At 58.3% G+C, this 15,819-nt stretch overlaps 4 protein-coding genes and 1 non-coding gene across 5 annotated transcripts; all 5 read left to right on the top strand.

The window, feature by feature from the left end:
- Positions 1-54: 54 nt before the first annotated feature.
- Positions 55-426, top strand: LMJF_31_ncRNA4. Its single transcript, XR_002460988.1, has one exon. It is a non-coding gene (non-coding RNA).
- A 903-nt stretch (positions 427-1,329) lies between these two features.
- On the top strand, positions 1,330-2,775 carry LMJF_31_2070 (hypothetical protein; the record flags this gene model as incomplete). Its single annotated transcript, XM_001685141.1, has 1 exon — positions 1,330-2,775. The coding sequence occupies one exon, from the start codon at positions 1,330-1,332 to the stop codon at positions 2,773-2,775; it is 1,446 nt and encodes a 481-aa protein (XP_001685193.1).
- Positions 2,776-4,248: 1,473 nt separating this feature from the next.
- LMJF_31_2060 (conserved hypothetical protein) lies at positions 4,249-5,724 on the top strand (the record flags this gene model as incomplete). Its single annotated transcript, XM_001685140.1, has 1 exon — positions 4,249-5,724. One exon carries the CDS (start codon positions 4,249-4,251, stop codon positions 5,722-5,724), a length of 1,476 nt encoding a protein of 491 aa, XP_001685192.1.
- A 3,358-nt stretch (positions 5,725-9,082) lies between these two features.
- Positions 9,083-10,636, top strand: LMJF_31_2050 (hypothetical protein; the record flags this gene model as incomplete). The annotated part of the gene is made up of 1 exon (XM_001685139.1): positions 9,083-10,636. One exon carries the CDS (start codon positions 9,083-9,085, stop codon positions 10,634-10,636), a length of 1,554 nt encoding a protein of 517 aa, XP_001685191.1.
- A 2,507-nt stretch (positions 10,637-13,143) lies between these two features.
- Positions 13,144-14,646, top strand: LMJF_31_2040 (hypothetical protein; the record flags this gene model as incomplete). Its single annotated transcript, XM_001685138.1, has 1 exon — positions 13,144-14,646. The coding sequence occupies one exon, from the start codon at positions 13,144-13,146 to the stop codon at positions 14,644-14,646; it is 1,503 nt and encodes a 500-aa protein (XP_001685190.1).
- Between the last annotated feature and the right edge of the window lie 1,173 nt (positions 14,647-15,819).

Raw genomic sequence — 15,819 nt, 5'->3', positions numbered from 1 at the left:
CCAGCCAGCCTGCCAGCACATCGAGATGTCGTCCTACGTCAAGGTCACTTCTAGGCGGCGGAAAAACTCCATCCTCTCGTGAGGTCACCACCACCGCGAGCAGCCCGCCGTGCCCAGCGCAGCGCTCCGGCAGCGGAGGGGCAACGACGCCGGCGCCGATCACCGCACGACCCTCACGAGGACGCCGCAGCCGAACGCAGCCGCTACGATGCGCTTTACATGGGCGGCGGTAACTGCGAGGAGGTGCAGTACGTAAAGTCGTGGGAGCAGCTGCAGGCCTCGGTGTTTAGTCGGCTGCGGTACATGAGTCAGCTGAGCAAGGGCACTGCCTCCCCCTCATCGCCGCACGCACGGCCTGCCGGCACGTCGCAGTGCACAGGCGGCTGCTCTTTGGGAGTATTGTCGGTGTCGTCCTGTACATTGGCGTAGCTGGGGTTCTTGGGCCGCTGAACGCGTACACATTCAGGGCAAGGCGCACGTGGCACCTTCCTACATGCTGCTCCTTGGCTTGTCGTGCCATTTCTTTTTTCTGTCTTTCCCTTCCGCTCGGCACACATCAGAACGCCAAAGAAGTAGAGAGAGGGGGCATGGTCGTTGCGACTCCTTCGTCTCTGCCGCACAGCTCTGCGCTGCACATGAAAATGCTGTGATACGTGTCCAGAGCTGTGCCTTCCTCTCTCTTTCTCTTTGCTGTGCGCTGACTTGCGCGCTGTTGCTCATCGTTGCCCTCCTCAGCGCTCTCTTCCTCTTCTCTCGCTGTTGCCTTTTTGGGTGCCTCTTCTTCTGTTATCCAGTGTTGTTGTCTGCTCGTCTCCTTTTCGGTGCGCCTGTGCGTGCGTGCATGCGTTACTCTCATCCTCTGTCTTTCTCTACGGCTTTGAGCCGCTCCCCCTGTCAAGGCGCCAACACAGCCGTTGTAGCATTACCTGGCGGATCCCAGCTTCTCCTTGACAGAATAAAACCTGCAGCTGCGGAGCAAGGATACCACGGAATATGTCTTCGCGCACTGCTTTATGAAGTGCTTTCAATCCGGATGCGGCACCGCACGGGTCACGGGATGCCGCCAGCGATAAGCGGAGTTGGCAGCTGGAGCACCTGGCAGCGCTGCCCCTGTTTCTCGCTCACCTCGGGGGGTTTAACCTTGGCGTAGGAAGATCATCTGACACCCTCCCTCTGCCCGGTCAACCGTGCGCCATCTTACCGTTGGGATCATCCACATGCCCGTGAGGCTTATCTCTACAACTGATTTGTAATACCGTTTCGCCCCCTCTCTCTCTCTGATTCCCTTGTTGCCCCCTCCTCTCCGCGCATGACTGCCACATCTTACACATGCGCTCCCATAGAGCGTGCGCAGCGCCACACTCAAGACGACACGGCCCAATTATCCTGCAGGACCAGAAAAACGGCAAAGGAACAAAAAACGAAGACGTCCATTCATCGATTGCCGAGACGCGGGTCGCTTTCATTTTGCGTGCGTGTGTGTGCGTGTGTGTGTGTGTGTGTGTGGATGGATGGAGGAAGGTGGTTCACTTTTGGCTGAAGCGACGCCGTCTTGTTGTAGAGTGCTGCCGTCTTGCAACGCTTCCTACCTCCCCACTCCTCCCACGCTTCGGCGCATTCGTTTCGATCCTTGTCGTTGGCGCACCGCCAACCCCTCTCGCTCATTTCGTTTGCATCGTCACCAGCATCGCACTCCTCGAAGCCATAATGTCCGCCGCAGCCTCCGCACCGCGGCATCGTCGGTACGTCGATATGACGCCCGAAAGGGAGCAGAAGATTACTCAGCTTGTGCAGCTCATGAAGGAGACCTATGACCCGCTTCCGAAACAGCTGCAAATCCTGCTGTCCTACTCGCCGACTTCAGAGGACGCGCCGACGCCGCACAACACCACGCGCAGCTACTGCTACTGCGCCCTCATCTCTTGCCAGTGGGAAGTGCAGAAGGCGTTTGAAGCCATGAAGAAGAACGTGGCGTACCGCCTGCAGTGCCACCTCGACGAGCGCAGTGAGCTGCCGTCGGCGGTTTCGATCCGCGGGTGGAACGAGATGGAAGTGGTGCGTGCGCTGGGCAAGGAGGAGCGGGCAGGCAATCAGCGCGCCGATGAGATCATCGCCAAGCTCGATCGATACTTCCCATGTGGTCTTCACTACTGGGACAGGTACGGACAGCCTGTCTTCTACCTCATGTTGGGCAGCGTTGACGAGGAAAACCTACTGAAGGAGCTGAAGCAGACCACGGCTGTTGGTGAGTCCGTGGACGCGGTCATGTGGGAGATGCTGCAGCACTTGCTGGGTTCGGGTGAATGGCTCGCGTACTACCAGCAAATGCAGTACGATGCGGGTCAGCTCAAGGTTGACGCCTCCGAAGGGCTCATCCGAGCAACCACGATCGTAGTTGACCTGCTGGGGTTCACGTACAAGATGATCTGGAAGCCGGCGATCGATCTCTTCGTCACCTGTCTCAAGACGCTGTTCGCCCACTACCCCGAGTGCGTGCATCGCATTCTCGTGGTGAATGCGCCGTCGATGGTGACGCTCGCCTATGGCATCATTCGCCACGTTCTTCCTGGCACGGTGCAGGCAAAGGTTCACATGGCCAAACCGAGTGCGTCGCTGGCGCTGCTGCAGGAACACATCGAGAAGCAGTACGTGCCAGAATTTTACGGCGGCGCGTGCCACTGCCAGGGTGGCTGCGTGCGTTCGTACAGGCCGAAGAACGCCGCTAACGGCACCACTACTGTTGACCAGGACGATGCCCAGAGCGCCGCGGAGTAGATCCCCCGGTGGAAGGCGGTGTCGTCAGTGAGGATATCTCGCTGAGGGACGGCGCCGCACGCAAGGCATGCTCCCTTCTCCCGAGCGAGTCCGTTGTGCGGAGTTTCGCATCGTCGAGCGGGCGCGACCCCGTCTTGACGGCCTCCTTCGCCTCTCATGCGCAGGCGCAAGGCGTCGAGATGGACAAGGTGGATGTGCGTTCATCAAAACCGTACATGACTTTCGAGGCGAAACCGTTCGAGAACTTGGGTGAGTAGGCCGCTACAGCGGAGGTTGTTATGGTCCGGGTGCGGAGCAAAGAAAAAAACAGTCCTGGGTGATATCGAAGCACCTTCAGATGAAGATCTTCAAGCAGCAAGCACAGCTACTCCATAAACAGTGTGTAAAGAAGTGATTCCGTATGCAGCCGAATTTTTTTTTTTGCGGCGACGGAGGAGGCAACGAAGCGGCAGGGCTTAGTGCGAGTGCGCCACATCCAAGGACCGCCAGCGACACCGTAACGGAGAGGAGGTGGCGCTCTACATTGTACGACTGCCACAGAGGGTCCGTGCCGTAGGCGGTGTCGAGGTGCACGCCCAGCGGAAGCGAAAGGTCCCTACCCGCTTCCTTTCTTTATGTGTTCTTTTCGTCTGTTTCTTCATTGGTGTCTCCCCCTCCCTGCTTTTATCCTCCGGTGCTGCTGCTCCGCCTCAGCAGTATTCATCTTCTCGTTTTTCTGTGTGTACATGTGTGTGTGTGTGTGTGTGTGTATGTGTGTGTATGTGTGTGGTCTTCGTGTCGTTGCTTCGTTTATGCTTTTGAGGGGAAGTGTGGGTGGGTCTGCGGTGTCTCCTCGGCTGTGTTTTTCTTTTGTTTGGTTTTTTTTTCGCGTTCCTGATCCGATATGAGTGGATGGGCGCATCGGAGTCTGTGCCAAACCGCTGCGTGTGGCAAGTACATCCGACTCCTCTCCCACGTGTGTGCACCTGCGCATGCGAAGGGGTGTTTCATCTATCCTTGGATTGATTGGAAGTGCGTGTTCATGTGCACAGATACCTGTAGACTCGACACACACACACACACACACATAGACACAGACACAGAAAAGACCTCAACGAGAGAAGGTTGCAGGTGGGCATGTGCAGCCACGCCTGGGCGCTCAGCCGCTTTCCTTTGTTTGCTTAGCGCGCGGTGCGTAAGAGGCACCATGGGATGAGCACCACGCTCATTCCGTTGGTGTATGACCTCCACACCTCCGTCCCCGCTCCACTAGCTTTGCCTCCCTCTGCCGTTCCCTCTCCCCTCTTCACAGGTCTGCAGCCGTGCTGCGGGAAGACACATCTCCACACACACGACCACGACCCATAATCCCCCCGGCTCTGCTATCTGTCGTCCATCCTCTAGAGCGACGCATCCCTACTTCCACTCGCTCGCTTACACACACCCTCATTCGCGTCGTTTTTTCCGCTCGGCAGGGGCCCCTTCTCTCCTCTAATGGTCGCCAAGCAGAGCACGGCAAAGGGGGGGAGTCGCTACCCTCCGCTGACCGCGGACCAGGAGAAAGAGGTGACGGAGCTGATGGAGCTCATGCGGACGAAGTATGACCCGTTGCCGCAGCAGCTCCTTGCTCTACAGCGGTACAACCCCCAGATGGAGGGCACGGCAAGTGAGGGCGCCGTAGCCGGCACGTTCTTCTCCCCCATTCGCAACTACTGTTACTACTTCCTCATCTCCCGTGAGTGGGATAGGCAGAAGTCGTTCGAGATGATGCAGCTGTCTGTCAGCTACCGCGAGAAGAATGAGCTCGACTCGCGCGCCGAGCTGCCGAGCGCGATTTGCTGTCGGGGATGGGAGCAGGAAAAGGTGCGAATCGCCCTGGACAAGCCGGCACGTCCGACGAGCCAGCGGCTGGACCGCCTCAGCGCCGGTATCGAACAGTACTTCACCTTTGGCCTCCACTACTGGGATAAGCATGGGCAGCCCGTGGTGTACCTCAACCTCGGCAGCGTCGATGAGCCGGGGCTGCTCAAAAAGCTGAAGCAGCTTGCCAACATCGGCCAGACACCAAACTTAGTGATGTGGGAGCTGGTGCAGCATCTCATTGGTGTGCAGGAGCAGCTTCTCTTCTACCAGCAGATGCAGTACGCGGCCGGCACCCTGAAGGCCGAAGCCGACGATGGACTCATTCGGTCCGCCACGATCGTCATTGACCTCAACGGACTCACCTACAAGATGCTGTGGAAGCCGGCCTTGGACCTCTTCATGAATATGCTACAGACTCTCTTTCAGTACTACCCCAAGTGTGTGCACCAGATTCTGCTTGTGAATTCGCCGCCGATGGTGATGTTTGCCTACAAGATCGTGCGCGGCGCACTGCCGCACGGCGTGCAACGAAAAGTTCACATCGTTAACGTTGCCGACACCCCAGCCACCATGCAGAGCTTCATTGATGCCCAGTACGTGCCCGACTACCTCGGTGGCCTGTGTCACTGCGAGGGCGGTTGCGTCCGCGGCTACGACCCCCACCAAAGAGGAACGATGAAGGACAGCGGCACCGCCAAGAGCGACACCAGAAACGTTCAGAGCGGCGATCAGGATGACGAGGCCGGTGTAGTCACCGAGGAAATCACTCTGAAGGCGGGGCAGGAGCTGAAACGTGCCTTCTCGCTGAAGAGGGCGGAGTCGGTCGTGTGGGAGTTTGTCTCCGCCAACGGGCGCGACGTCGCTTTCTCCACCTACTTTGTGCCCAAGAAGGCGGCACCGAGTATCGACACATCGAAGCTGCCTACAAGCATGCTAGAGTCCTACGTGGTCTCCAAGGCCAGCCCGTCGGAGGGATCGGACAAGTACACCGCCAGTGACGACGGGATCTTTGTTATTGTGTGGGACAACAAGAAATCGTGGTTTACAGCGAAGTACCTGCAGCTGAACGTGTTCAAGCAGGCGGCCACTTTGACGGATGGAGCGTAAACCACTGCGGCGTTCGAGAATGAGAGAGCGCGCGCACACTGTGGTGTGACGGACTCGCAGGCGCGCGAGCAGCGGATTCGCACGTGCACGCCGGTGGGCCTACAGCAGAAAGGGGTGTATAGGCCCACGGCTCTACAACGGTGGGCACGCCTGTGCCGTGCATGCCCCGGATGTGTGCGCTTCACTTACAGTGTCATCGCCTCCTCAGCTGCTTTTTTTGCGTATTCTCTTCTCGTGCGCGTGCCGGCTTTTCGTCGCACACGTGACAGCTGCCGGCATCCACGGCGTTTCGGTCCCTATCTGTGTTCGCACCCCCATGAAGAGGGCATACACGCACACACCACAGCGCGTGGTATCTCAGCGTCCGGTACACCTCCCCCCCACCACCACCACCACCACCCTCTCTATCACCGCGGACGCCGCTGTCTTGTAGACGTGCCCTGCTGCTCCTGTGCCTTGCCCCGGTCTGTCTGTATTTTTTGTTGTTGTTGCTGTTGTTCTCTCGCTTTTTGGGAGTTTCCTCAAGCGCGTCTTCCTGGCGGATCTTGTCGTGGCACGTCTGGCTGTGTGCTTTATTTTCTTGTTTCTCCCTCACTCTTCATCTCCGCAGTTTTTTTTTTCGTTTCAGTCGCAGCCCTCTCTCACCACCCCCCTCATCGGCTTGTCTCACGGCTGCTCAACCGCCTCCATCCCCTCGTCCCTTCGAGTCCCACTCGGCCTCCAACTTGTTTGTTCCTTTGCCGCCTCTCAAGTTTCGCTGCTGGTGTGGTGCCTTTATCCCATCTCGTCCCACTTGCGTGTCACGTTCTGCTTTCTTCTCAGGGCCTGTGCCTTGGCAGCCTTGCCAGACTAGCCGTGTCAAAGGAGGCTACGCCAACTGCGGTGGATTACGCGCTTGGTAGCCAGTCTCCGACGTCACGCCCGACATCCCTCGAAGTAGTGTCACACGGTGTGACACACCTAGCCAAAGGATCCTTGATGGCATCCGTCCCACACCAGAAGGACAAGGGTAGTGAAGCTCACGAGACTGCAGGAGACCCATGATCGCCCCAGTTGCACACGGGCACTTGTCCGCACTTTGGATTCCTGCAGCGGCGGGTGACTGGCAGAGACAAGACGGAGGGCAGATGGTGTGCCGCTTGCAACTCCGCTACCAGTGTGGTCCCTACCCACTCACCCACCCACCCCCGCCTGTGTGTTTCTGTGAGGGCGTCCAGCCGGGCATTGTGCCCGGTATGCCATGCACGATTTGCGAACCACTCGACACGCAAAGCACACCTCGTTGCACGCAGTGACCTAATTACACGCATCTCACTCGCGCTGCACGGGCTTCCCCCGTCGGGTGCCCACGACTGCCCCCTGTGCCTCGCCTCTACCTCAGGGCGACAGCCTGTGAGCTCTTTGTCCGCTGTCCCCTTCCGCTCGGCACACACATTCCTGTCAAGGGCATGTGGATTCAGCAGAGGGCGGAATGCCCCCCCCCGTCGCCACAGACTCATGACAGCCTCCTACCAGTCGCGGCACATGCGGACAAGCCATCCCGGCACGCCCCTCCCCAACAGCAACGTCGTCCTGAAGCAGCACACATGATCCGAAAATCCGAGCACTGTGCGCAGGCGCTGACAAGCACAACTGGCATGGCGTATCACGTATAAGGCATGCGATTTTCACGGGAGCACGAGTCATGGACAAGCAAGGCGCGCAGATAAGCACACCGATCAACCGAAAAGTACATGTGTGCAAAAACGTGCGCACCTCTGAAGCCTGCCTCTGCGAGCGGATGAGGCACAGATGCCAGAAGCCTGAGGAAAGCACCTCGAATCTGCATCATCGAGCACTCCCGGCTCCCATGTGGAAAGCCTCCAGATTATATTACAGGATGCCGCGGCTTGAAGCGACTGAGGGAGAAGCATGGAACACTGGCAGGATGCAGGGTTTCGGAGAGCCCTGGCCTGAGGCTGGCCAAGCTCCCCCTCCCTGAGCTCATCCGGCATGCACCTGGACCACTCCGTGTTACTCGCATGACAGACAGCATCGCCTTCGCCGTTGAGCAGGACCCTGGACGCGGCCCGCCTAAATCAGAGCATGCGGTGCATTCAGGTCCGTCTGGCGCCGATCACGCAGCACGTATCGGGAGAAAGGACTAGGAAGGCCAAGGAGGGCCCGCAAGACGCATAGCTCGACTCGACGGCAGGACGGGCTCGTCCTACATGAGCGGGATGCAGCCGCGGTACGACAGAGGCTTATGAGTTGTGGTTGTGTATGTATGCGTATATTAGCTGACGTGCTCGTTGTACTATGACACGTCGATCCATAAATGTATATATATATATATATGTATACAAAGCTCCTTCGCCCTAAACCTCTCGCCGTGTGTTTTATTGGTACTCTATTTCACGTGCGGTTCTTGTCTGGGCTTATATTTCGTCATGTTCTGCACGGGTCTTCCCCTCTTCCACCATCGCCGCCATCGTCTCGTTCGTGTGGTTATGTTGCGCGCGGTCGGAGAGAACGCGCGTCTCGCCGCTTTGCGTTACTCAGCCTTTGTCCGTTTTTTTTTGTTGTTGTTGTTCTTTTCTCTGATGGCGGGCTGCTCGTGGGTCAAGGGATGAAGTCTGTCAGGAACAGAATGGGTGTGTTGCTGGCGCTACGTACCTGCGCCGCTTCTGCTGTACTGGAACGCCGCATCGCTGTTGTGTCTGAGGAAGGTATGCTTGTGGACTTCTCTTGTAAAGTGGGTGCCTCCAGGGACAGAGATGCGCGCATACGGCGATCGTAAACGTACAGAGAACCTGTGGCGGGTGTGTTGCTGCTCAAATATTCGCATGCTTTCTATAGGGCTCGGTGTCGTATGGGCCTCGCATCTCTTTGTTGCGGTTTTGCGTGGAAACCGTCCACACTACTCTTGCACAACCCTGCCAAGCCGATCTCTTGAGCTCAGCGTGGACATCGCCGTCTTTGGCTCTACGGCAGAAGTTGTACTCAGCCAGATGCTCACGTGGCTCGTCAGCCCTGCTCTGTATATATATATGTGTGTGTGTGTGTGTGTGTGTGTGTGTGCGTGTGTGTTTTGGGGGGGAAGGTCTGATGAGCCGTTGGAACAGGCAGCTGGCCACGAACCAAGCCATCGCATATACGCGAAACAGGAAAGCCTTCTCGTGCCGTTCTGCCTCCCTGCGTGTGTCTTTCTCTCTCTCTCCCCGCGCACCTCCCTCTCTCCGTCGCAATCGCTGACGCGCCAGCAGGGCATGAACTCACATGTACGTCTCTACCCACGCATACACAGACACACAGCCGCGACGACATTATCGCCAAGAAAGCGGTGCGGCCGTGCTTTCGTCTCCACAAACATAAACGGATGGCTACATTGGCAGACGGTGCGAGCTCCGAGGCGTTCACGGCGCACTCAGACACACACACGCTCACCGGAGACCAGGTGAACAAGATCAAAGCCCTCATATGCCTCATGAAGGAGCGCTATGACCCACTGCCGCCACAGCTGGAGACGTACTTGCGGCTGATACCGCCCACCTCCGGTGCAGCTTCGGGGAAGGCAGACGGCGACAAGAAGACCGGGCCGCGTCGCTCGGATGACGACCCAATGTCGTTTTACTGCACCAGCTTTCTCATGTCTCGGGAGTGGGATGTGCAGAAGGCGTTTGCCATGATGCAGGAGGTCGTGGCGTATCGAGCGGTGAATCACCTTGATGAACAGAGCCACTTCCCACCTGCCTTTTCGGTGCGCGGGTGGTCAACCGAAGATGTATGCAGGGCGCTGGAGCGCAGTCCGCGTAAGGTTGGTGAGCGCATCGACCGCGTCTGCGCTGGGGTGGCGCAGGGGCTCATCTGTGGCATTCACTACTGGGACAAGAATGGTCGTCCGGTTTTCTATATGGTTATTGACAGCTTTGATGAGGCTGAGCTCATGCGACAGCTAAAGCAGATGGCGAGCGTTGGCAAGTCGCATGTGGATGTCATGTGGGAGTACATGGTGCACGTTCTCAGTGTGACCGAGTCTCTGGTGCTCTACCAGCTCATCCAGCGCGGGGCGCCGCTATCAGGGCGGCCACTGACGTCCAAGACCACAGACGAAGAGGCGCCCGCGTGGGACTTGTCCGAGGGTGCTGTGACGATGGTATACGATATGAAGAGGCTCACGCTGAAGATGCTGTGGAAGCCGATTATTGATATGTTTTGTGACAATTCCAAGACGTTTTTCAATTACTACCCCGACCGAATTCACCGCATTGTCTGCGTCAACTCGCCCAGCCTCGTCCGCTACGCCTTTCTTCTTGTGCGTGGCGTCCTGCCGGCAGCCTTCCAGCGGAAGATCAGCTTTGTGAGCCCGCACGACACTCTCGCCACGCTGGAGACAATGATAGACAGAAAGTATATCCCACACTTCCTCGGCGGCGACTGCCGCTGCGAGGCCCACGATGGCGAGTGCCTGAGTGGCTACGACCCGCGACAGACGGGGAGGACGAGGAGGACGGTCGCACGTACTGACGCCTCCTCTGAAGGCAACGATGAGGCTCCCACGGTGTATGTGAAGCTGGCGGCGGGGCACGAATGCACGCGAGTGTTTCCGGTGAATGCGTCGGAAGTGGTCGTCTGGGAGTTCGCTGTGGAGGGTGGTGGTCATGACATCATCTTCACCACCTTCTTTGTGCCCCAGTCGGCGGCTTCAGGAATGCAGTGGACCCAGGTCGAACTGAGCAAGCTGAGCTCGTACATGGTGACCTCCGAGGCGCTGGCCAAGGGGTCCGATGCGTTTGCCGTGGCTGAGGACGGCGTAGTTGTGCTGAAGTGGCACAACCGACGGCACTGGTTTGCTTCAAAGCGCCTTCAGCTCCGCGCCTACAAGGAGGGGGCGCCCAGCACCCTTCACGGCCAAGCTTCGCATCCCGAATAGCGGTTCGCCGACAAGCCGACAAGCCGACAAGCCGACAGGAAACGCACACGTGCAATGAGAGATGCGCAGACGTCGCCGTCCATTTCTTTTGCCCCCCCCCGTATTCCTTTGCCCTTCGTAGGAGAGCGTGTCTGCGTGCGTTCTGGTGTCACACCATGCGACGGAAACCCTGTACTAGTTGCTTTACAAGCGTTACTTGGTTTTATGTGCGTTGCCCGTTACAGCGTTTCTCCACAGGGAAGCGCGCAAGAGGGAAACTGCGGGCACACAGCTCCGCTTGCCAACCACACTACTTGGCTGACTTCTCTTCCTGCCTTCCTTCTCCTGTCTAGAAACCCTCTGCATACGTGTGCGTGTGTCTCTGTGGTGTCTTTGCCTTTCATTCAACGCCCACAAGGTGTTGCGTTCTCTCTCGCGCCTGCTGGCCACTACGAGTCGAGTGTCGTCAAGGCACCAGCGCTTCTGTGCACAGCGCCAGTAGAAGCGGCAAGGACAACGAATACCCCTCTTGCGCTACTCCCCCCTCCACCGCCACCACCGTCGACACAATTGGCCTTTTCGACTCTGAATCACCACGAAGGAGGGGGGAGGGGGTACAACAACAGCAAGAGCGCCCCTCGAAGAAAGCCGGCGAGTCCAGCGATGTGGTTTACTTTTTTATGTCGCTGCATGCCGCTGCATCCTCGATGCACGTCAGCACTCTCCTCTCCCTTTTGACGTTCTCGTCACGCTCTACTCTTCGATCGCTACCTCACGCGGTGCATGCCACACCCGCCCCCTCCCCAACTCCTCTCTCACGCGCATGCACACTCCCATTTCTCACAGGGCGCCACTTTTTCCGGCAGGTCCTCCGCGGACGCACAGTCCCTACCCGCTCTCCCATCCACCGACCCTTTCCAACTGTCTCTGCTTGCGACTGTGCTCCGTTCTTGTTTGTCTACTTGTCCGCGGTCCTCTTTGGCGGGAACTCCGCCGTATAGGCGCTCGCGCACGCGACACACCGCAAGAGCCACTGAGAGCCCTTCCTTCGTCTGCTCTCTCATTGCAGGCACTTTCTTCTCTCTTTACTGTTCACCTCAGTGGTGAAATGTGATGATGGTGGTCGCGAAGAGAAGTCACGGAAACCAAAACGAACGGCGGCGGCCTTTAAGAAGTCTCATCAATCGAATCCGCAACGCATTGTGCTCGCCCTCAACTCCCTCCGTGCTTCTGTCCCCTCGATAGACGCCGAGTCTCGTGGGCAGTTACGGACGCGCGTGGGCACGGCGATGGGGTTGCACTTGCGTAAAGGCGCGTTGGAGGCGAGGTATCGCACTACCACTTCCTTTGTAGAGCCACTAAACCAAAAACACGAACAAATTGCCAAACGCCCGGAGGTGCCCTCCCCCTCGAACCATTTTTCGCACTAGCCCCTCTCTCCTGTATGTGGGACTGTCTCTGTGTACATGTGCCTGCCCTCTCTGACGCCTCTTCCATGTTCTTCCCTCCTCTTTCCTCTCTGCCCATTTCCCCTGGCACACACCACCAGCACACACTCCACACACACATACACAGGAGAACATTTTCTTCTTGGATCGCCCCGCTGCGGTTTTCTTGCCTTGCTTTCTCGCGTTTTCCATTCTTACTCCTTCGTTTGGACTTACTGGCGCGCATGTGTGTGTGTGTGTGTGTGTGCCTGTTTCTCGTCTGTCCCGCCCGCCCCCCCCCCAGCCACTAGCCACCAGCCACCGTCGGCCAGAAAGTGCCGTTTTCCATACACCCAATTTCCTGCCCACCCTGCTCTCTTTTTTTTTCTGCCTCATTCGACTGATACACTCACAGGCACAGCCACAGCTGAGGAGTCACAAGTCCCCGACATCATTGCTCGTGTGTGTGTGTGTGTGTGTGGAAGGGTAGAGGAGAAGCCTTGCTTTTCTTTTGTTGCATTGTGCAGAGGCACAGCGCGAAGAAAAGGCTGTACCCCGAAGACAAAGGCGCTCACCTACAGATAGACGCACGCACGCCAACACCTCTACCAAGCTCTGCTGTCAACTGCGTAGACGTGTTTCAGCCTCCTTGTCTGTGAGGACTTCGGTGCCTTAACCTACACTCTCCCCCTCCTGTTGTTTTCGTATCCCTCGCTTGCACTCTCCTCCGTCCCGTCGTGCTTTTATCCCCGCATTGTGTTGTGCTGCTGTGATGCTTCTCGTGCGACTTGACAGCTGGCCTTTGACGTCTCGTTTACCACTATCACGGTAGGGTGTCGACGGTTTATCCGTCTCTCTTTTTTTTTTTGGAGGAGGAAGGGGGGTGTGTTTGCGTGTGGGTGTGCTGTGTGTCTGTGTGTGTGTGGGTGTGCGATCCCTCTTCTCGTTGTTTCGCCACTAGTACCGTGGAACTAGCATCGGAGCTGCACGGGAGTCCGTGGGGTGCTGCGCAGTGCTTCAAGTGCCCTATCCCTAGCCTTTCCTCCGCCTCTTTGCTTGCTGCCCTCTCGGGATTGGTTTCCTCGTTGGTCTGCGTGAAGAATGCCCCTGTACGCCCCGCTTGGTATAAGGTTCTCAGATGACGTAAATGAGCGAGCGCGCCTCGAGCGGCAACGCATTGCGCGTCTCAATAACATCCTCCGTCACGGAAGCGACGAGCAGCGCCGCCAAGCGCTGAAGATGAAGCCACTTCCACTTCCCGGGGACCCTGAAGCCTTGGCGGTGTCTGGCACTGCCGTTCTCGACCTGCCTGGTGACGCGGACGAATGCCTTGACCCACACAACGAAACTGGCGTCTTCGATCCGCTAGACGCGGTGGCGCAGCGCTACGGTGGCGCTCAATACAACGATGATGACAGGCGCGCCGCGGAACGGGGTGTCGACTACTCCGTCTTCATGGAGGTGTTATGCCCAAACGGGTCTTCGCTGCTGGAGTCCCTCCCCCTAGAACCTCGCACCCCGCCTCAGCATCTCAAAGGCTTGAGAGGCGAATCTAAGATATCCCAGTTTGAATCTGCTCTGTCGTCGCCGCGGTGTGGGCTGCGTACTCGCCTGCCATCCACTGCCGTAGCGGCTGCAATGCCGGAAGCATCGCTCTCACTCGGGCATAATGCCTTCGTCGCGCGCGGGCCCCCTTCGGCCTCTTTTGTCAACACCTCCACCGTATCTGAGGCCTCGGTGCAGTCGGGTTTAGACGAGACCTACGTTGATGCCCCCGTCACCCTCGGCAGCGAGGCTGCTTCGCTGCGCGCTTCTTCTGCTGAGAACGGCTTTGCGACCTCGACGCATGGCGTCGCCGATCCTGCCAGCGACGCTGCACGTGCAACTGCTGCCACACACGCTGAGGACGACGACACCACCCCGGGCGTATTTGTGAGTGCCGGCTCCTTCTCCCTTGCCGCATCCCACCGCAGTAGTCGCTGGCACTCACTGCTGTCCTTCCGCCGGAGTCCGTCCGGCTCGAGCAAGGCATCCCACACGGACTCTGGCCACCGCAACGCCAGAGGTGTTGCCCACCTCAGCCTCACCCGCTCTCTCAGCCAAAGAGCCCTGAAAAGCTCCTCGGAGCTGTCCTTGCCCACCTCTGGTGCCACCAGTGCGCAGCTGACCCCTCTGGCAGCTACCGACGGCTGTGACCTTGGTGGTCGCGTAATCTTCACGGACCGGTTTGTCAAGGCGCAGTCCCACACGGCGCTGCCAACCATGATTTCCGCCTTCAAGCAGTACATGCGCTCCGCCTCCTCCACGGCAGCGTGTTCGTCCCCTGCGCACAGTCAGACACTGGACATCTATACTCCGTCCGAGCACTGGTCCTTCCTGCAGCACCAGCAACTGCAGAATGCTCATCAGTACCTCGGCCCTTGCCATCGTGGAATTCCGCTCAAGAGCGACAACACCAACAAAGAGATCGAGAACTGCGTCCTCGAGGCGGGTCAGTGCATTCGGCCGACTTTTCGCCGTATGGACCCTGCCGAACTCTACGGCACCAGTCACTACATCTCCAGCGCCTTCATCAAGGTGACAAAGCAGTCGACCAACATCTAAATCAAGAGCGCAGATATCATACGGACGCGAGAACATATTCTCCACAGATGGCGAGGAATGGTGACGTGGATTTGCTACCGCTGACGCGAGCCCCGCGCGATTCTGCGGTTTTTCGACGGGCTCCGGTAAGGACATCATGTATACCTTGGCGTATGCTTCGGCCTTCCACCGCCGATCCGTCTGCTTGTTTTCCTTGTGCCCGCTCCTCTTTGCCTCCTGCTTCCGGGTATGGCGTGTTTCCCTCTTGCTCATTTCTGCTCCACTCCTCATGATGAGGGCGCACACGCCTCTCAGCGCGTCGTATCTCAGCGGCTGGTACACCTCCCCTCCCCCGACACTCGGTGGGGCGGCCAAGCACGACCCCCTCTATCCCTGCCAATGCCGAGCTACTTCTGGTGCTGACATGGCCTGGTGCCTACGACGTAGCGAGCTCCAAGCGATGTACCGCTACGGATGTCGGAGGTCAGGTCTTGGATGGGGTGGTGCTGGAGTGACCTGAGACGGCGAGCACGCTTGTGCCATCCACGTGATGGGCAGGGTGTCAGCGTGGCTGTGGGGCGTGTGGGCAGAGTGCGAGGCAGCGGCCACGCTCAGGTGACGGAGTCGGTGCACGGCTGTAACGCGTGTGTGCGGCGCTGCTTCGCACCGCGCGATGGGGGCCTGTGTGACAGGCCTGGAGGGGGTGGTAGAGTTGGGGGGTGAAGCTGTGTTGAATGGCGGAGAAGCGGGCACGCTGGACGGGACAACAAGCGCATTGGCACTCGTGCTCAAGTGGGCGATGGGACCTTTTTGGATGCGGTGCGCGTTCTCCTCTGTCTCTTGGCTCGCTCACTGGTCTGTCCCCCTCCCCCTCCGCAAACCCCACCGTCTCCCACCCCCGTAGTCGCGTGCGGCACTGCGTGTGTACGCTGAAGCCGCAAGCTCTTCTTTTTGCCATGCTTCCTGCACCCGTTGAACCTGTGAAGAATTGCGCCTGTACGAGCGCACCTGATGTCTCTCTCTCTCTCTCTTTGGGTGCGTGCCATCACTCGAGCAGTCATCGACTCAGACCAATAAAACACCGAAGGGCACCTCTTCTGGTGCCTATTCTTGCCCCCCCTCCGCGTGGACCATACATCACTCATCTTTCCGGTCTTTTGCCTTTCTCTCGTCAATGTGTACCCCCACCCCTCT

The sequence above is a fragment of the Leishmania major genome, chromosome 31 (genome assembly GCF_000002725.2).
Source record: "Leishmania major strain Friedlin complete genome, chromosome 31".
Taxonomy (NCBI): Eukaryota; Euglenozoa; class Kinetoplastea; order Trypanosomatida; family Trypanosomatidae; genus Leishmania; species Leishmania major.
This window is presented reverse-complemented; position numbering and strand designations above follow the sequence as displayed.